The sequence below is a fragment of the Sorex fumeus genome, unplaced genomic scaffold (assembly GCF_029834395.1).
Source record: "Sorex fumeus unplaced genomic scaffold, SorFum_2.1 ptg000086l, whole genome shotgun sequence".
Lineage (NCBI taxonomy): Eukaryota > Metazoa > Chordata > Mammalia > Eulipotyphla > Soricidae > Sorex > Sorex fumeus.
Window position 1 is genome coordinate 13898574 of NW_026606143.1, and position 21918 is coordinate 13920491.

Sequence of the window (21918 nt, forward strand, 5' to 3'; positions counted from 1 at the left end):
TGCCTTGCACGCAGCCAACATGGCCGACCCGAGTTTGATTCCTCCGCCCCTCTCGGAGAGCCCGGTAAGCTACCGAGAGTATTCGATATGCCAGACACAGTAACAACAAAGTCTCCAATGGAGACGTTACTGGGCCTGCTCGAGCAAATCGATGATCAACGGGAGGGCCTTTACTTACTTACAACCTTTGGGGCTCGAGCAATAGTACAGCCGGTAGGGCGTTGTTTGCCTTGCATGCGGCTGACCCGGGTTCGATTCCCCAGCATCCCATATGGGTGCCCTGAGCACCACCAGGAGTAATTTCTAAGTGTAAAGCCAGGAAATCACTGGGTGTGACCCAAAAACCAAAAAAAAAAATTAATAACCTTAAATCTTTCTTTTTATCAACTTATCTCAAAATTTCCATCAGTCTCACCTTACATACATATGGTTTATATATATATATATATATATATCATATGTATGCCATGTCATATAACATGATACAAATCATATTTGAATTTTCTTCCATAAATATAGTAAGACAGATCTGTATTACATATTTTATATGACTATAAATGTCATTAAAATTCATATAAATTATTAACAATCACATTTCCTTCTGTATTGCGTCAATGTGACTCCTGTGTCACTTAACAGGGAAGGTACATGTTATCTAGATTATTTTTTATCATATTAATTGAATCAAATTTCAATTTTAAATAATCTTTCATTCATGAAGAGACTGCTTTTCTCTGTAAGTCAATCCAATTCAGTCTACTAAAATAAACTTTGTGGTCCCACATACAAGGTTTTCTGCATCCTTGAAATCGTATTAGTCTTATAAATCTTAATGACCTTTTATACTTGAAAGTCACATTTCAATTTCAGAAGAAAATCCTTGTTGATCACTGACAAAAATTTCACATTGCACTCATTATTTCATCATTACAAACTTAAATATTTACTCCATCTAATTTTTCTTCAAAGCCAGAGGTTCAAAACTAACTGAAGGAAAAGCAATATTTAAGACCAAAAAAGAGCACAAGAAAACTAGATTTAAACAAAGTATGCATGAGATTCATTGTTATTCATGTCTCTTCTTTTCTTCCTAGAGGGATTCATAATAAGAAAGGAGGCTGAGATATCTAGTAAGAAAAGAGTAGTTATTAATAGAAATCACTTTCAAATATACCTACTTTTTCTCAAATTTTATTGTTGACTCTCACCACCTTCCCTTGCCTTATGGAATATATTTTACATAATTTAACCATAATTTCACTAATATATGATTTAATAGCTTCAATTTAATCATATTTAAATATTTTAATATTCCTATTAAATATATGCATGTATATGCAGTTTTATGTGTTCATATACTATGACAATTATTTCTGAGAACATCATATAACTCTATATATATGTGCAAGTTGTCTATAACTGAAAGTATTCTTATAAAACATGCTTCAGAATAATCAAATCAATGAACTGAACACTACAATTTGTAAAGTTATAAATTGTATCACTTCTCTATACACACATACCTCAGATCTCTTGCAATTATTTTCAGATTCCAAATCATCTAGTGGAATTTCAAAACCAATGGAATTTTTGGAAAATGTCAATGGTGCCTGTAATGCTATCAAAGAAAAGTAAACATACTGGTAAAATAATAATAATAATAATATAAACTCATAAACATTTGTTTGTAATACGATTCAATAAAATATAATTGTTCCATTTTTATGTTCCCAAAGAGAACAGAAAATTTTTAGAAGACATATAATAGCAAAGATAAAAAGCTTAATCTTAAAGAAATGAAAACTGATGCACTTTTAACCACATGTAAGGTCAATTTATTTATTTAATTCAATGCTGGTTACAGTTTGCAATGAAGGAGGGCTAGAACAGCACTACTCTACAAAAGGCCTTTTTTAATATGCATCAAGATTTGACAAGAAATAAGTTAAGAGGAAATGTAACTCAGAGAGTTTCATATTCCAAAAAGTTGTAGGGAAAAGAATTTACACACAAATATTCATATCAACACCATAAAAAAGAAGGAGAAACAATGTAAATACTTAGTATCTTGCTAATCTATAGGAGGTACTAAAATATGCTACAATAGTTATTATTATTTATATAATGAATAAGGATCTATAATATTCTATAGAATTTTCTACTAAAAACGAACATTTTCTATCTTTACATAGGCAATAATAGTAATATCCCAACTTTGGAAAAAAGCTAATCTAACCAAAAAGGGCCAGAGACATAGTACAATGGTGGAGCACTTGCTTTGTATGCAGCCAATTTGTGTTCAATCCCTGAGCCCCACCATGAGTTACCCTGAGCACAGAGCCAGGAGTAAGCCCTCAGCATCATCAGGTGTGGCCCCCCCCAAAAAACAAAACAAAGTAAAAAAAGTGGGGGATACGAAAGTACTAATGCTCTAAATATTCATATTCTAGATGCTTTCCCCATTTCCCAATGTCATTTAGTGATGAAACATTAAAACTGATAAATGTATTTTGCTATATTTTATAAAAAATTAGAGAATGATTTTTTCTTTCTCTAAAAAAATAATAAAATAAGGGAGAAGTTTTAACTCCACGTATGATTCTTAACAGTAAACTTCCTAATTCTTTAAAGAAGAATAAATAAATCTCTTCCTGATTATGCTATTTTAATGAGATTTCTTTTACTAGGTGCAAAATTTAATTATTTTAACTGATCATTGTTGTATTATTAGTAAAAACAATATCTGAACCATAAAAAATAATATACACCTTTACTATGATGAATGCCCAAGTATCATGATGAAATGCCAAAGGTTGTTAAATATGCCTTGTGGAACGCACTAGCTATACTTTAATATCTGGAGAAAATCAGTAGCTAAATAATTAATAATTCGGTTTTTAGTACATTTTCTTTCTAAATATGTATTTAGCTCCTCTGTAACTCTTCAGGAAAGAAAATGTTTACAAATAACATTTTCATTATTTGATTTTCTGTTCAATGCACTTTTAAATTACATTTTGATTTAAATTATTTAAAAAGTTGCCTATACACATGTGTGCACGCACACAAACATTGAGATACTACTCAGCTAAATGATGAAAGCTTGAATTTTGCCTCAGTTTGGCTATAACGTGGGAGTGTTGTGTTAAGCAAAATTAATCAAAGAAGAAAGACAAATACCAACCATCTCACCCGTATGTGGAATATAAATGAACCAATCAAGAAAAATGACAATGACCAGTGGAACCCTTAGTCTCTGACAACAGAACTGAGTTTACCAAGGAGGGGGAAGGTAAAGAGGTCAGTGGAGAAGTTGAAAAAGTGGGGAGGGGCGGATGAAAAGGAAGCTAGAAATAGAAGTGGAGAATGTGATGCAGTAACCTGGTATGCCTGAAGCATAAACATTAACACATTTGGTGGGGGGGGGGGGGGGGGGAGGTGGGCGGAAAGTCTGAAAATCAGTCCTCAAGGAACCCAGGGACCATTCTCAGTGATACTTAGTTACTCTGGCCAGATGGCTCATTATGGTACTGGGAGCCACCAGGGGTGCTTTCCAAAGGGGGGCAAGGATGGGGGGATGTTGGGGGCATGTTGTGCCAGGCATCCAACTCATATCCAGTGCATGCCAGGCATGCACCCAGACTACTGAACTATCTCCCAGGCCCAACCTTAACATCATTATAGATCATATAGTAAATAATAAAGTATCAAAAAATCCCTGCTCACAGAATTAAATGACCTTTATTTTAGCTATATCCTATTTTTTATATTCGATTCCCAGCATCCCCTATGAGCACTATCAGGAGTAATTCCTGAGTGCAGAGCCAGGAATAACCCTTGTGCATTGCTGGGTGTGATCCAAAAAAGCAAAATAAATAAATAAACAACAAAAAAAAAACTAAAGGTGAACATTCAACTAAAAATAAATAAATAAAATAAATGACACACAAAGAATATTGCAACATTACCATCTAATAGTTCCATTTAAAAACTAAGTACCATGTTCGGGCTTCTTAAATTTTTAGCTTCTTAACTGTAAATATTTGATTTTATGTACATTTATTAATGTTTCATGTTACATACCTGTAGCTTGAATGAAAAATGGTTTAATAAGTGGTGTTTTCTTTTGCGTCAAAGGAGTGTTTTCCAAAAGATGCTGGCAATAAAGTTCTGAAGCATTGAAGTTATTGACTAGAACGTGAAGTTGAAATTTGTGCACTGCCACCTGACAGAAAGAAATTGCATTACACCTAGTGCATTACATCTATTTCTACAATTTATGTGAGATATTCTTTAACTGCATATAATTAAAGCACACAAACTTTGAGGTTGTGTGTGTGTGTGTGTACACAAGCTAAGCTACTGCTACAATAGGCCTCACCTCAAGTTACTGTAATTGTGTTAGGGTGGAGGTGGGGGAGGAGATGAGAACACTCAGAATATATTCCCCCCAAGCAAGACTATTGTTTTTTGTTTAGGGGTTTTAGGCCTTATCAAGGAATGCTCAGGGCTTACTCCCAGCTCTGCACTCAGGGATCACTACTGCTGTTGTCAGTAACAGAACCATATAAAGTGCTGGGGATACTTCCCAGGTCAGTCACAGGCAAGACAAATAGCAGTAGTATTGTTTCCAGAATATTATAATATTAGTCAGCATGACCAATTCTGGATTTATACAAAAGAATGAAAATAAGGGGCCAGAGCAATAGAACAGCAGGTGGTCATTTGCCTTGCACATATTTGACTCAGGTTCGATCTGTGGCATTCCATATAGTCCCCCGAGCACCTCCAGGAGCAAATCCTGAGTCCAAAGCCAGCAAATCCTGAGTCCAAAGCCAGTCCTTTGAGCACAGCGGGTGTGACACAAGAACCCAAATAAATAAATAGTTTATTTTGTTGTTGTTGTTAATAAGACTTCTTTATTTTTTTTAATTTTTATTAGTGAAACACCATGAAGTACAGTTGTAGACATACAAATTTTTGTGCTTGGGTTTCAGTTACACAATGATTGAGTACCCTTCCCTCCACCAGTGCCCATTCTCCACCTCCAATGCTCCCAGTATCCCACTCACCTCCCCATCCCCCCATCCCACCCCACCCCTGTGGCAGGGCATTCCCTTTTGTTTTCTCTCTCCTTTTGTGTGCTGTGGTTTGCAAAAGAGGCATTGAGTGGCAATCATGTGTGGTCTATAGTCCACTTTCAGCATGCATCTCTCATCCTGGGAAAATCCTCCCAACACCCTTTATTTGGTGCTTCCTTCTCTATCTGAGCTGTCTTTTCTCCCTGCAGATGCAGCTGGCCTCCAAGCCATGGAGTGAACCTCCTGGTACTTATCTCGGCTATTCTTGGGTGTTAGTCTCCTATTTTTTTACTATTTATATACCCCAGATGAATGCAATCTTTCTATGTCTGCCCCTCTCTTTCTGACTCATTTCACTTAACATGCTACTTTCCATGTAGTACCACTTGTATGTAAATTTCATGACTTCATCTTTTCTAACAGCTGCATAGTACTCCATTGTGTGGATATATCAAAGTTTCTTTAACCAGTAATCTGTTTCCAGGCACTGGGATTTTTTTCCAGATTTAAAAAAAGAACAGTGGGTTGCAGAGCAGCAATAACGAGCCCAAATCAGCGCCTAGGTGCTTCTGCAGATTTAGAAGTGTGCTGGAAGTGGGACTCAGAACTGTAACACAGGATCTGCGCCCACGTGGGGCCCCTCCTCTCACAGGGTATACCAAGCATTGGGGGATGTGGCTTCCAGGGCTGCTCACGTACTTGCTAATTAATTTCCCTTTCATATTGCATTGGACCCATATCTCAGCCTCCTTTACCGAACTCCTGCGAGGGCAGCCTGGGGACCTCAACCACATTAGGCCAATAATCCACTACCCCATTCCAGTCAAAATACTCCCCAAACTCAGCAAAATAATAGTAAACACAAGAATCTGTACAAACCCAAAGTAAAAGAACATGTCCCCTGAATCAGTGCTAGAGGCCCCACATAAGTCACATGAGCACCAAAGAGAAAGGCAATATCCTTGAAGTGGAAAGAGAAGACCACCATCAACCGAGCTGATCCTGAGTCCTCCCTGTCAGTGACAGGGGGCTTCTGACCATGAACTGGAGGGATTTACCTCCATACCACGACAGCTTCCTGGGGAAACAGCACAGATCCCCACCACACAGAGTGGATGAAGGAAAGAACTCTGAAGACTCAACAATACCCACATACACAATCTCTCCGATAAAGAATTCAGAGATGAAATGGTGAGGGTGTATAGTGAATTCAAAGAAACAGTGGACTGGATATCCAATAAAATATAGGAGGATATGAAAGAAAAAGTGGAACAGACATCCAATAAAATATAGGAATAAATGAGAGCAGAAATAAGAATGCTACAAACAGTAGTGTCACTAATAAAAAAAAAAACTGGTATATGGAAAAAAAAAAAGTCAGCGTCCTCAACAATAGAATGACAACAGCCAAAGACAGAATCAGTGAGCTTGAATATGAACTGCTAAAAGCATACAGGCAAAAACAGAAGATGGAAAAATATTTGAACGTATTTCAAGGGAGGGTAAGAGACATATGGAATGAATTCAAGAGGAATGACATAAGAATCATCGGAGTACCAGGAGGACAGGGACGCACCCCCAATGAGGTAGTAACAGTTAAAACATCATTTCTGAGAAGTTTCCAGAGCTGGAGAAAGCAGGCATCCAGATCTAAGAAGACCAAAGGGTACCAGCTAAAAGAAATCCTAGTAAGAAGACTCCAAGACATATCATAATCAGAACAACGAATACCATACATAGAGGCAAAATACTGCAAGCAGCAAGGTCAACAAAGGAAGTCACATACAAAGGAGCATCCCTTAGATTCACAGAAGACTTACCAGATGAAAAACTTCCGGCCTGAAGACAGAGGTCGGATATAGTGAAAAAACTCAATGAAAACTCACCAAGAATACTTTGTCTGGCTAGATTCTCATTCAGACTCTAAGGAAAGATACACTACTTCATGGACAAACAACAGTTCAGAAACTTCATAGGCACAAAACCAACCATAAAAGAAGAACTGAAGGGGCTACTATAAGAAAAGACAAACCCACAAACACAACAACCTTCTATAGAAAGATGGCACAAAACCCCAGACAATAATCTCTCTCAACGTCAATGGTCCAAATGCACCAATTAAGAGACACGGAATGGCAAAATGGATTGAAAAACTAAATTGAACATTCTGCTTCTTACAAGAAACACATCTGAATAGTCAAAGCAAATACAGAGTCAACGTCAAATTATAGAAAATAATTCTTCAAACAAGCAACGCCCTCAGAAACGCTGGGGTGGCCATACTAGTATCCTGCAACATAGATTTTAGGCTGAAAAAGATTTGGAAGAAACAGCAAAGGCCATTTTTAAATAATCAAGGGATATGTACATCAGGAAGAAATTACATTCCTTAACATATATGCACCCAATAAGGGGACAGCAAAATACTTAAAACAACTAATAGACTTCACGGAGGACATTGGTAGCAACACAATGGTATTCGGAAACTTCAACACCGCCTTGTCACCCCTTGATAGATCAGTAAGACTAAAACTCAGTAAGGAAGTGCTAGCTCTGAAGGAAGAAATGGAATTGAGAGGGCTAGTAGATATATACAGGGCTTTTCATCCCCCAAAAGCTGAATACACATTCTTCTCCAATGCAAATGGAACATTTTCCAAGATAGACCACATGCTGGGCCACAAAGCATACCTCAATAGAATCAAGAAAATAGAAATTGTATCAACTACCTTTTTAGACTGTAATGCACTGAAAATAGAAGGTAATAATACAAGAAAAAGAACCAAATCAAACAGCTGGAAACTAAACAGCTCAATGCTGAACAATCAATGGGTTCGAGAGGAAATCAAGGAAAAATCAAAAGATTCCTGGAAAAAAATGAGAATGAGAGAAATTGCTAGCAGAACTTGTAGAACACACCTAAAGCAGTGTTAAGGGGAAAGTTTATAACTCTGGAAGTATTTATCAGGAAGGAAGAAAGGATCCATATAAATAACTTGATTTCATACTATAATAAGTCTTAGAAAATGACCAACAAATGAAGATCAAACCAGGCATAAGGAAGGAAATAATAAATTTTAGAGCAGAAATCAATGTGCTGGATTCCAAAAAACAAACCAAAGGATAACTGAAACCAAGAATTGGTGCTTTAAAAAAAAGCAAACCACTACCAAGACTCTCAAAGAGAGAGAACCCTATTAAATGAATCAGAAATGAAAAGGGGGGATATCACAATAGAAAACACAGAAATTCAAAAGAGCAACATAGATTACTTGGAGAGTATGTCTGCCACGAAACAAAAGAACCTAAAAGAAATGGATAAATTCCTGGATTCCTATAACCTCCCAATGCGGAACCATGAAGACTTGGAATATCTGACCAGATCTATCACTATCAAGGAAATTGAAACAGTAATCAAAAGTCTTCTAAAAAAATTGAAAGCCCAGGTCTAAATATATTCACCAGTGAATTCTTCCAAGCCTTTATAGAGGAACTACTGCCAGTCCTTTTCAGCCTTTTCCAGGAAACTGAAGAAACAGAAACACTCCCAAACAGCTTCTATGAGGCATATATCACCCTACCACCAAAAGCAGACAGAGACACCACAAAAAAAAAAGAAAATTACAGGCCAATATCTCTAAAGAACAGAGATGAAAAGATCCTCAACAAAATATTAGCAAATAGGATCCAATGACTCATAAAAAAAGTTATACACCATGGCCAATTGGGATTCATGCCGGAGATGCAAAGATGGTTTAATATTTGCAACTCAATCAATATAATTCATCATATCAAAAAAAGAAAAAGATAAAAACCATATAATCATACCATATAATCATACCAATAGATGCAAAGAAAGCATTTGACCAGATACAGAACCTGTTTATGATGAAAACTTTCAACAAAATGGGAACTGAAGGAACTTTTCTCAACAGGGTTAAAGCCATTTACCATGAATCCATGGCCAACATTATACTCAATGGGAAAAAAATAAAAGCCTTCCCTCTAAGATCAGAGACAAGACATGGGTGCCCATCCTCGCCACTTCTACACAATATAGTAGTGGACGTATTTGCCATAAAAGTTAGGCAAGAAAAAGATATTAAGGGCATCGAGATAGGAAAGGAAGAGGTCAAGTTCTTACTATTTGCAGATGACATGATACTATACTCAGAGAAACCTAAAGCCTCTACCAAGAAGTTTCTAGAAATAATAGATTTGTATAGTAAAGTGGCAGGTTACAAAATCAATACCAAAAAGTTCATGGATTTCCTATATGAAAATAATGAAAGAACAAAATGACAGTAAAAAAAAAATCCCGTTCACAGTCACATCTCAGAAAAACAAGTACCTCAGAATCAACTTAACTAAGGAGGTAAAGAACTTGTACAAACTACAAAATGCTACTTCAAGAAATAAAAGAAGACATAAGGAAATGGACACACATCCACTGCTCATAGATTGGAGAATTAACATTGTCAAAATGGCAATACTCCCCAAAGCATTATACAGATTCAATGCGAACCCTTTATAAGGATACCCATGACATTTATCAAAGAAATTGATATAAGACTCTTGAATTTCATATGGAACAATAAACCCCCACAGATAGCTAAAGCAATCCTTGGGGGGAAAAAGATGGGAGGCATCACCTCCCCCAGCTTCAAATTATACTACAAAGCAGTTTGAATTAATTAATTAATTAAAACAGCAGGGTTTGGGAATAAGACAGACCCGCAGATCAATGGATTAGGAATGAATATCCTGAAACACAGCCTGAAAAATATGAACACCTAATCTTTGATAAGAGAAGAAGAACTATGAAGTGGAGCAAGGAAAGTCTCTTTTAACAAGTGGTTCTGGCAAAACTGGACAGCTACATGCAAAAGAATGGACTCAGACTTCTAATCTAATGTCATACACAATATTCAGATTAAAAAAGGATTAAAGACTTCAACATCAGATCCGAATTCAGAACATATATGGAAGAAAATGTAGGCAAAACCCTCCACACACTGAAGCTAAAGGTATCTTCAAAGATGAAAAACCACTGTCCAAGCAAGTGGAAGTAAACATAAACAAAAGGGACTACATTACATGAAGAAGCTTCTGCACCTCAAAAGAAACGGTGACCCAATGGAGCACTATGTAGCTGTTAAAAAAGATGAAGTCATGAAATTTACATACAAGTGGTACGACATGGAAAGTATCATGTTAAGCGAAATGACTCAGAAAGAGAGTGATAGATATAGAAAGATTGCATTCATCTGGGGAACATAAAGTAACAAAATAGGAGACGAACACCCAAGAGTGGCTGGGATTAGTACCAGGAGGTTTGCTTCATGGCTTGGAGGCCAACCACACATGCTAGGGGAAAAGGGAGCTCAGATAGAGAAGGGAGCACCAAATAAAGGATGTTGGGAGGATCCTTCCAGGATGGGAGAAGCATGCTGAAAGTAGACTATAGACCAAACATGATTGCTATTCAATGCCTCTTTTGCAAACCACAACACCCAAGAGGAGAGAGAGAACAAAAGGGAATGCCTTGCCACAGTGGCAGGGGGGCATGGGGGGATGGGGTGTGGGAGGAATACTGGGATCCGTGGTGCTAGGAAATGGGCACTGGTGGAGGGATGGGTACTCGATCATTGTATAATTGAAACCCAAGCACAGAAATCTGTAAGTCTACAACTGTACCTCATGGTGTCTCACTAATAAGGTAAAAGGTAAAGGCCCTCCCATTGATCGTCGATTTGCTCGAGCGGGCCCAGTAACGTCTCCATTAGAGACTTTGTTGTTACTGTGTCTGGCATATCGAATACTCTCGGTAGCTTGCCGGGCTCTCCAAGAGGGGCGGAGGAATCGAACTCGGGTCGGCCATGTTGGCCGCGTGTAAGGCGAACGCCCTACCCGCTGTGCTATCGCTCCGGTCTCACTAATAAAAATTTTAAAAAAAACAAGAAAAAAAGAAACGGTGACCAAGAAACAAAGATAGCCTACAGAATGGGACAGTTATTCTTTCAATACCCTTCTGATAATGGGTTCATATCAACGATATACAAGGCACTGGTTGGACTCTCCAAGAAACGAACGTCAAACCCCATCAAAAATGCGGAGAAGAAATGTACATAAACTTTCTCAAAGATGACACTTGAATGCAAAAAAGGTACATAAAAAATGTTCTTTATCACTAAGTATCACAGAGATGCAAATCAAAACAACAATTAGATATCATCTTACACCAAAGAGACTGGCACACATCCAAAAGAACAAGAGCAACCAGTGCTGGTGCGGATAATGTAGGAAGAAAGGGACTGTCCATTGTTCATGGGAATGCCAACTGGTCCAGCCTTTTTGGAAAACAATATGGACACTCATAAAAAAAAAGAAAAGAAATCAAGGTCCCATTTGATCCGGCAATATCACTTCTGGGAATAATCCCTGGGGGACCAAAAACACACAGAAAAAACACTATCTGTACACCTATGTTCATTGCAACACTATTCACAATAGCCAGAATCTGGAAACAATCTGAGTGCCCAAAAACAGACAAATGGATGAAGAAACTATGGCACATCTACACAATGGAATACTATGCGCTGTTAGGAAAAATGAAGTCATAAATTTTGCCTATAAATGGATGGACACGGTGAATATTATACTGAGGGAAATGAGTCAGAAGGAGAAGGACAAATAGAGAATGACTGTATTCATTTGTGATATATATAATATATAATAGAAGACAGCCATGACCAGGGAAAACAGGGGCTAGAAGCACTGGCCAATGGTTGGAATCAACCACAGTATGACAATAATAGCTAGAAATTATCATGCTGGACAAGAACTGAATGTTAAAAATAGGTAAAGGGATATTCTTGACAATCTTTTACTACCTGCTATCGAGGCACGCTGGGGGAGAGCAAGAGGCATGAGAGGGAAACTGGGGACACTGGTGCTGGAGAATGTACACTGCTAGAGGGATGGGTGTTGGAATACTTTAAAATCCAATTATGAACAACTTTGTAAGGGTCTATCTCACAGTTATTCAATAATATTTTTTTTAAAAAAGACAATAAGAGAACTAAAAATCAGGATCTCTAAAAGATGCAACACTCAGGTATTCATTATAGTCACAATATTCGGATATGGAAAGAATCGAAATATTAATAGATAAATTGTTAAAGAAAATAGGATTTATATACAAAATGTAGTATTCTGCTTGAAAAATAAAAGGAAACACTACCATTTGCAATAATTTAAATGAACCTAATGATGGTATGCAAAATGAAATAATACTAGAAAGACAAATACAGCATCATCTCACTTTTGTAAAAGAGTAAGCTTCATAGCTCAAGGGTAAATAAAAGAGTAAGCTTCAAAGATTGAAATGTCAGTTAACAAGGACAGATTGTAAGGGGTACAAAGGTTAAGTGATACAAACTGAATAAGTTGTGGCTATCTAATCAAATTCTATTGATTTAGCAAAACAATGGTTTATTTTTTCGGTGCTGACACAATCAGTAGTATCTGGGAGGTCATTCCAAACAAAACTGCACTTTTTAGAAGTTCCAAAATGAAAATTATCTTATGATATTACAGTATATTTTTTGAAATAGGATGTTTCATGCATCCAAAAATTTGTATTACATAGAAAGCAATCAAAATTTAAATTACGTCCTAATAATTCAAAATAAACCAAATATAAAACCTGAAACTATAAATACTTGATAAAAAAATCTTTTGAGGTTTGATTAGGCAAAATTTCTTAAGTGCAAAATGTAAAAAACTATGTATAAAATAAAAATGAGTGGTGTATTTTATCAAAAAAATTAAAATCTGTTAAAGATGTTAAAAATAGTTAGGTATAAAAATACATTTCTTATAAAAAAGAAGTTACCTACAACAAAATACATAAAGAATATTCAAAGAGCACCAAGAAAAAAATACTAAAGATAGTAAAAGATTTGAAGCAACACTTCACAAAAGAAAATATACAAATGCCGTGTTACTACATGAAGATAGTTAACATCATCAGAGAAAATCAAACTGAAATCATAGCAGGTCATACTTAAAACCTATCACAAAGATTTACAGAAAATGGCATTACCCAGTTTTTATAAAGATATGAGAACTGTGCACATACTGCAGACAGGAAAAGCTAAAGCTTCGTTATTTTAGGAAATGGTTTATTATTCAAGTTTATTAAAAATTTAAACATCTACTTAACATCTAGGTTGGCCTAGAAATCCCAACCCATTACCAAAAAGAAATGAGATTTACTCATCCAATAACAATAACATGTGAGCAAATTATTATAAAGACCTTATTAATAATTACTAAGGCAGAAAAAAAATCCAAATTCACTCCTATGGGTTAGGTGATGTATCTCAGTGATAATGAGCTTGCCTTGTGTATGTGAGACCCTAGTTCACTCTCCAGTACCTCACACTAAAAGAAAAATTGTGCAAATTCACTCCCCCAAATGAATGGATATATATTTTGTTCAATCCATGAACCAGAATGATTTTCAACAATAAAATGAAATGCACTACTGTTACAGATAATATGAATAAATTTAGAATTGTATTACCCTAAGTGAGAGAAGTGTTAAAAAGGTAAAACATATTGTAATTTTATTTATATTACATAAATTCAGATATGTAAAACACATATATGTGTATAAGTAAAAAAGGCAAATAAAGCAACAAAATGAGACTGGAGATATTAACTACAAAAAGACCTAAGAAAAGTTTAGAGGTGGTGATGAAACTGTTCTGTATATTGATACCTGTATTTGTGCTAAAAATATATCATTTGTCAGTATTTCATACAACAGAAGGAATTTCACTGCATAATCTTTAATACAAATGAAGTGAAAAAAGAAGTTAAAGCTAACTCCCTGGCTCTGATTTATAGATCATGTCTGTCTTCAAAAATCTAAATTAGATAATGTAGGAGAAATCGGATGATTTATGAAATTATAAATGCTTAAAGCAGAGGTTCCCTAATTTATTTGGCCTACTGCCCCATTCAGAAGAAAAATCACTCAGAAACTTACCTCCTTACCCTAACACACAGAAAGTGCCCTTCAATTCCCCACAAGCTGACTATACCACCATATTTCCAGCGCCTCCCCGATCTCCCCAATTCCAAGGTGCTAGCACCCACTTTGGAAACACTGGCTTGGAGCTTTATAATGTACTGTCAGTTATTTAGTGCTATGCCAAATTTTAAAGTGAAGTCTTTGTTCTCTTCTTGATGAACACACAAATTAACATCAAGATTAAAAAAAGCACATCTACGTATTTCGGGCCTACATAGAATGAAGGAGAGAGTACTAAATAGCAATCACTACAAGCAGCAATTTAAAAAAAAAGGCTTGAGTAATAACTTTACTCAAAATCTGGAAAACAGTAAAAGGTTTATAACTAGCAGGTGAATAATTAGTCAAGTAAAAGGTAACAGGAAGAAAGTAGGATAGCTTTCCCACTTTTTTTAACTTGTCCTTTCCCCTTTTCTCTCCTAACTCAGAGAGGTCTTTAAGATTGCAACTCGTGTTCCCACCGTGGAAACCTACAGGTTTTAGATGAAAGAGCAGCCCTTAATCACAAATGACTTCACTTTTCTGTTGCAATACTTTGTTGGGAGCTACCAGAATGATGCACGGTTTTGTCTGTTTTGCCAAATTTCAAACTCGCTCTGGTCAGAAAAGCACTGAACATTTCCCAGAAAAAAAAATGAGTCTAACTAAAAACCCTGCAACCATGTGGGGATGATTATTGAGACGTGAAAACACAGCCTAAAGTGTGGAGGGAACATTGGGGGAGAATTTCTTTTGGGCAATCAGAACATCAGAAGCACTGTGTATACTAGGGAATTTATAAAGTGAGCGTGCCTCAGGAAAGGTGGGAGAAGACCCTAACCTTTTGTTTCTTTCTCATGCCTAACTATGTGGAATCAGAAAGTAAAGGCAAGAGCAAAGTTTGAAGTAGCCTGGCTAATTGCTGAATAACTCACTACATGACATAGAATCAGTCCACAAGGAAATCTGTATCAAAGCACTAGCAGGACACAAGCTAAAGAAACACAGAATAGAAGAACTAAATACAGCAAGCTGGGCAAAACATAGTTTGAAATGGATGGTTCTAGTCTTCCAACAATTAAGAACTATAAATCTCAGAAAAGAAAAGATAAAATCTGAATTCCAGAGTTAGCACATTAACATTCCAATATCCTGTGTTCAATAACAAAAGGAAATCACAGTTTTTTTTTTGTTTTTTTGGGTTTTTTTTTGCTTTTTGGGTCACACCTGGCAACACACAGGGGTTACTCCTGGCTCATGCACTCAGGAATTACTTCTGGCGATGTTTGGGGGACTATACAGGATGCTGGGAATCTAACATCTAACCAGGGTTGGCCACTGCAAAGCAAACGCCCTACCCGCTGTGCTATCACTTCAGCCCCGGAAATCAAAGTTCTTATGAAGAAACAAAAAGGCATCGCTCAAAGGAAAAATGATAATGACAAAATAATCCTTGAGGAAACCCAAGCATAGGACTTAGTAGACAAAGACACTGAATATATTGTCTCAAACATGCTCATAGAGCTAAAGATACACAAAAGTCAAAGTAAGTTCTTTATCAGAAAATTTTGCTGTTTGTTTTGGGGCCACATTCTGTTGTTCTCAGGGCCAAACCCTGGCTCTGCACTCAGGGTTCATTCCTGATAGTACTTGGAGAACAAAATAGGATGCCGGTGACTGAACCCGGGTCAGCCACATAGAAGGCAAGCACCTTACCTGCTGTAGAATCTAGTTTAAATGTAAATGGATCAAACTTTACAACTGCTGGGGTCAGGGAACATTGCTCAAAGGGTTGGAGTTCATGCCTGGCATACACATGGCCCCAGTTTTCAGCCCTGGCACCACATGGCTTAAGCCCCCTCCCACCCCCGCCCCCCAGCATCACTGAGGAAACCCAAAACCAGGAAGAAAAAAATCTTATCCAAATGAGTGGATGATGGCTTAAAAAAACAAATAAAAAGCTAAGTGGAGGGATGTAGCTGACTAAATTGAGCACTGCCTCTATGTGAATGGTTGGGGGTTTGATCCCCAACACCGTATATCGTCCCCCCTGCAAAGCACCACCAGAAGTGACCCCGTTGCCCCTCTAGTACTGCCTGGAATGGCCCCCTACAACTTATAAGTAAAATCAGAAACCAAGATTTAACTCCAAACTCTCAAAGAGACGAACTTGAAATCTGAAGGCATACAGGGGCTGGAGCCAGGGGGAGCTCAGTGAGAGAGCACCTGCCTTGCAGGAATGAGGTCAAGAGTTCAATCCTAGTCACCACCCTCTTTCTGAGTGTGTTCCAGTGGCATGACTCTGTCCCAAAATATGCATTTTAAGAGTCAAAGAGTCAATGCTACAGGATAGGCCAGAAAACAAGTCTCAGTAAATGGTATTCAAGGAGAGTACCATCATACAAAGTATCTTTCGGCTAACAGCAGGATGAACTATATAAATCAACAGTAAAGGTACTGAAAAATAAACCACTATGTGAAAATTACATGGAAAAGCCTATTAGTTAAGTAATTCTTATTTAAAGGAATTTCAAAAATATATATAGACAATATTTTGGGGGGATGGGGTTCACACCCAGTGATGCACAGGGGTTACTCCTGGCTCTTCACTCAGGAATTACTCATGGCAGTGCTGGGGGACCATATGGGATGCTGTGAATCGAATCCGGGTCAGCCGCGTTCAAGGCAAATGCCCTGCCCACTGTGCTACCGCTCCAAGAACAGCTGACTGGATAAAGAAAGTTGGGTGCACAGTGTCATTCTAACTGCATGAAAGAAAAGATGAAATCCTGCCATTGGCTGCTACGTGGACAGATCTAGAGTTTATTATGTTGAGTGAAGTTAGTCAGAAGGATAGACATGTTCCCTCTCATGTGCGGGACATAACACAAACATAGGAGAGGAATAATCATTGTGCAAAGGCAACAGAATCTAAGAATAGGCCTTCGGTATGATGCAGACCATAGACTGGGAAGGGGGAGTGAGACAATGGCAGAGAGAGGTGGTCACTCTGGGGAAGGGTGTTAGGCATGAAACACTATAAGCAGCTGCACTGTAAATCATACTGCCGAAAATTTAAAAAAATAATAATAAAGTGCCTGTACACACAGGCGAGGGTGGGAGGCAGGAGTGTGGGCTACCTGGTGGAGAGAAGCTGACACTGCTGGAGAGACTGGAACACTGGATGCCTGAAACCCAATTATAAATAACTTTGTAAATCACGGTGTCTTTAAAAAATACAATTTTTAAATGTATTTGGAACAGAGAGATCCATACTGAACAAATGAAGATTGGCAGCTGCCAGTGGCTGGTGAAAAAGATGGTGAGAAATTTGTTAATGAGCAAAGAGTTTCACACTGGAGCAATGGGTATGTTTGGAAATGAGACCGAAGAAATGGTTGGTTATACTTTATTGTGAAGCCATTAAATGCCAATGAATTACTTTTAAATTATTAATTTTAGGCACCAGAGAGATGGAACAGGGCATAAGGTTCATGTTGCGTGTTGCTGATTCCAGTTGAATCCCCAGCACCACATGGTTCACTGAGCACTGCCAAATGCAGGCCTGGAGGATCCCACCACTGATGGGAGCAGATACTGGGTCCCCTCAGTACTACTTGGAAGGAAGAAAACATGATTTTAAAGTTTGTACGTTTTGTTACATCAAGTCCCCCTCAGTAAATTATATATTTAATAAAAGGAGAGATCAATCAGGTTTTCAGAAGCTTCCTGGCCATAAATCATTTGGTGATCTCAAGGTTCTTAAAGAAAAAAAAAGGAACTGTGAAAAAAATCTGAAAGAATACAATAAGTCTCACATGAGTCTCTTCTATTTACTGAAATGAAACAAATTAAGTATTCTTCCTACCTGATATTGGCTCATCTTTTAGATGCATGACTCCAAGGGCTTACTTGAAAGCTGACGAGGCCTAACCCTTTGAATTCTAACTAGCTCTACCTTTTATGAGTTCCTCAGTTAAAAACTGAGGAACCTGGGGACTGGAGCAATAGCATAGCAGGTAGGGCGTTTGCTTTGCATGCAGCCAACCCGGGTTCGATTCCCAGCATCCCATATGGTCCCCCAGCACCGCCAGGAGAAATTCCTGAGTGCAGAGCCAGCAGTAACCCCTGTGCATTGCCCAGTGTGGCCCAAAAAGCAAAATACAAAAAAAAATATGAGAAATTATAGAAAAATAAATATATAAAGGAGCTGAAAATGCAACTAAGGTCAACTCAATACTAAAATACTGATAAATATTAAGATTAATATCATATTTCACATTAAATTATGAAAAGTGGAACAGGATAACTGCACTAGAACTTTGGTGGTGGGAGAATTGAGGTTTATGTACATAAGGCAGCATTAAACTGGCATCCCACCAAATATTACATTGATGTTTCAAATTGAAAATATCACAATGATCAAAATTCTTATTTTTCTAAGGACTCACTTTCAATCTGTTCAGTTTTTTAATTGAAAGCAATAATTTTATGCTTAAAATAATCTTCAAGTAATTTTTGATGTCAGTCTTCAAATAATTTTTGATGTTAATTCTTCATGTGAATCCTGAACCAGGGAGATAACTCAAAAAGCAGAGTTACTGCAGTGTCTGTGGCGGGCTCACATTCCATCCCCACAGTGCCTGGGCCCCTAATCCTTGCTGGAGGTAGTCCCGGAAGCAGTACTGGGTAAACAACAAAGTCAGTCTTCCAACTGTTGCTCTGTGATTTCCCAGCAGGCTTCAAAAGGCCAGGGGAGGGAAATAGGAAGGAACAGTAAACTGTTTTAATGTAGGAAAGGGCAGGATACCAGTGGGCCTCCTACCCCAAAATCATGACTACAAAATTGATAGTTTCAGAGGTATGTGTAGTTAGTGGTGTGCTGTCCTTAGAAACCCCTGCTGAAAGTCTGAAAAGTTTTAAATAAATGGAGTAAATAGTAGAAAGGTGGGGGCTGAAGAGATAGTGCAGTGGGGAAGGCGCTTGCCTTGCACTTAGCTGACTCAGGTTCAATCCCTGGTACCCCATATGGTCCAAAGAGGAACTGCCAGGAGCCCTGTCAGGAGGGATCCCTGAGCACAGAACCAAGACTAAGCCCTGAGTACCACTGGGTATGGTCCCCAAACAAACAAAAAATAGCAGAAAAGGGTATATTTATAGAGTTCCCATCATACGTTATACAATGAAGCAAAAGCACACAGGTTGTCATTCATTTCATTTTGTTTTGCTTATTGTTTTTTAGCATTAGCTGCCAACAATGATCTGAATATGCCCTAAAATTCATGTTGAAGCTCTAACCCCAAATACGTTGTGCGGTGTGCCTTTCCGGAGGTGCTTTAATCAGGACGGCGAGCTATATGGTTGGGTTTAGTGCCATCTAAGACACCAGAGCAATCTATCATTTCTTCATGGTAAGCACACAATATGGACACAGACCAGAAGATGGCCCTCATTCAAGATGCTGAATTCTACCCCACACGCCCCCCCAACACACACACAACAATAAGAAATAAATTTCTGTTTATAAACAATCTAATCTATAGTATTTAGGACAGAATCCTGAACGGATTAAAACATTGGCCAAAACACAGCCAATTCCATCTCCTGTCACAGAATCTTTTGCAAATAGTCTGTTCTCAGACCAGAATTACAAAAGAAGTTAAAAAATTGTAGCATGTTTTATTTTCATGGATGTTTTGTTTATTTTGACAAATCAGAGCAAGCAACTCATTCCCATGATGATCTGTTTCCACAGTGAATCCAACACACAGATGTCAAAGAATAAATTGAATAAAGATATATTTCACATATAAATACTACTCACTTTTGTATTTCAGTAATTAAAAAACAAGTCAAACAACTATGCTTAATTTTATTTTCCCTAAAATTTCAGCAACTATTCATATTTTGACTTGTCTTAATCTTTCATTTCTTATTCTAGGTTTCTACTCTGTCACCTTTGAGTACTAATATATAAATATATTTTCCATTTCATGTGTTTTAACAGTATTTGTTATTTTTAGGTTTCTATCTTTTTTAAGTTTTGTTCATATAACAAAGACTCACATTTTCAAGTCTAATACAATTTTTAAAGTAAGATTTTTCAAACAATCATCCTTGTTTGACTCATGTATGGATTTAGGCTCCCAAAGGAGGAGATCGGTAAAAATGTGTAAAGAAATAACTGAGTGATTGAGTTTCTGGATGTCCCCACATGGATCTTGAAATGATTCAGAAAATTAGAGAAGTAGGGCACAAAATAGGCACAGAACCTGGCAATAAGCATTATTTACAGATTACTACTGTGACTAGAGAAGGGAGGAAACTCAACACAAAATTCAAGGCAGTAGCTACTTGAAACATATAAAATGTCTCCTACAAAAAACAACCCAGAGAGCAAGGGTACCAGAAAGCATCACCTCTAGAATCATACACAGATTCATAAGAAAGGTAATGTAAGACATGAGATAGACATGTTCACAACATGAAGAAACCATAAAGGGAGCAGAAGTCCTGAAGAACACTAAGAACACAGTAAATGGACTTACTAAAGAGGCAGAGGGGAAAAGAAAGAAGGCCAGGAAATAAGAGGTGGTAAGGATAAGAGTGCTTTCACAGAAGGTTCCAGTCTGAGGATGACTGAAACCAAGAATGATGATGATGAATAAAATAGTAACAGTTACTGGCTGGAGCGATAGCACAGCGGGTAGGGCGTTTGCCTTACAAGCGGCCAACATGGCCAACCCAAGTTCGATTCCTCCGCCCCTCTCGGAGAGCCCGGCAAGCTACCGAGAGTATTCAATATGCCAGACACAGTAACAACAAAGTCTCCAATGGAGACGTTACTGGGCCCGCTCGAGCAAATCGACGATCAACGGGAGGGCCTTTACCTTTACCTTTACTGGTTCAGTTCAGTCTTAACCAGAAATTCAGACTAGTGCTAGCTCCCCAAATCAGGAACAGCACTTAAATACTGGAAAGATGGGAGAAGTTGACACTCCAACAGACAATGACTGGTTTCATTTAACAGAGTCTGATGTTGGGGCCAGAGAAACAGAGAAACAGAGAAACAGGCAGGGAAGATGCCTGCAGGCAGTTGAACCAAGTTCCATCCTCAGTATCCCAAATAGTCTCAAGTCCACTAGGAATGATCACCATATGCAGAACCAAGAGTAAGTCCTGAAATTCCTGGGTGAGGGATTCACAACCCACCCCCCAAAGGATTTCTGATACTTTTGTATTGATATTGATGATGACGACGACACATTTGTCAAGATAATTCAGTTTCTCAGTTACAGACGACGACAACGACGATGATGCATTTGTCAAGATAATTCAGTGTCTCAGTTACAACCACCATCATGGTTCTACATAGGAGGCCTTTTTTCCCTCCTGCAGCATATGTATTTTCTAGAAATTGTATGTTGAAGTCACAGAACCCAGGGTTAACCCCCGCCTTCCCTGGCTGCCAAGTATGTGGTAAGTCATAGTGAAATGTGCCTTTTTTTAACCCAGCTTCACAGCTAAATTTTACGTAAAATGTGCTTTTACCCGATGTAGTCATTTCAGTACTCAGAAAGTAAAATTGAAAGATTCTGTGATTTCATCATCCATGTATGTTTTTATCTTTTTAATAAAACTAAGGATTAGGAGACTTATCTATTACACAGAAATAGTGACAACCACAGAGAAGAGTCTAATCAGGCTAAAACCACTAAGACAAACTAATGAAGAGAGAGAAATTCTTGTGATATG

At 37.7% G+C, this 21918-nt stretch overlaps 1 protein-coding gene across 1 annotated transcript in view; it reads right to left on the reverse strand.

The window, feature by feature from the left end:
- CFAP47 (cilia and flagella associated protein 47) overlaps positions 1-21918 on the reverse strand; it is a 606917-nt gene that overhangs the window by 480450 nt on the left and 104549 nt on the right. Inside the window, exons 22-23 of the mRNA XM_056131098.1 lie at positions 4084-4225; positions 1524-1618 (exon numbers count right to left, since the gene is read on the reverse strand). Of these exons, the coding sequence (XP_055987073.1) occupies positions 1524-1618; positions 4084-4225 (237 nt within the window). The remainder of the gene's footprint in view (positions 1-1523; positions 1619-4083; positions 4226-21918) is intronic.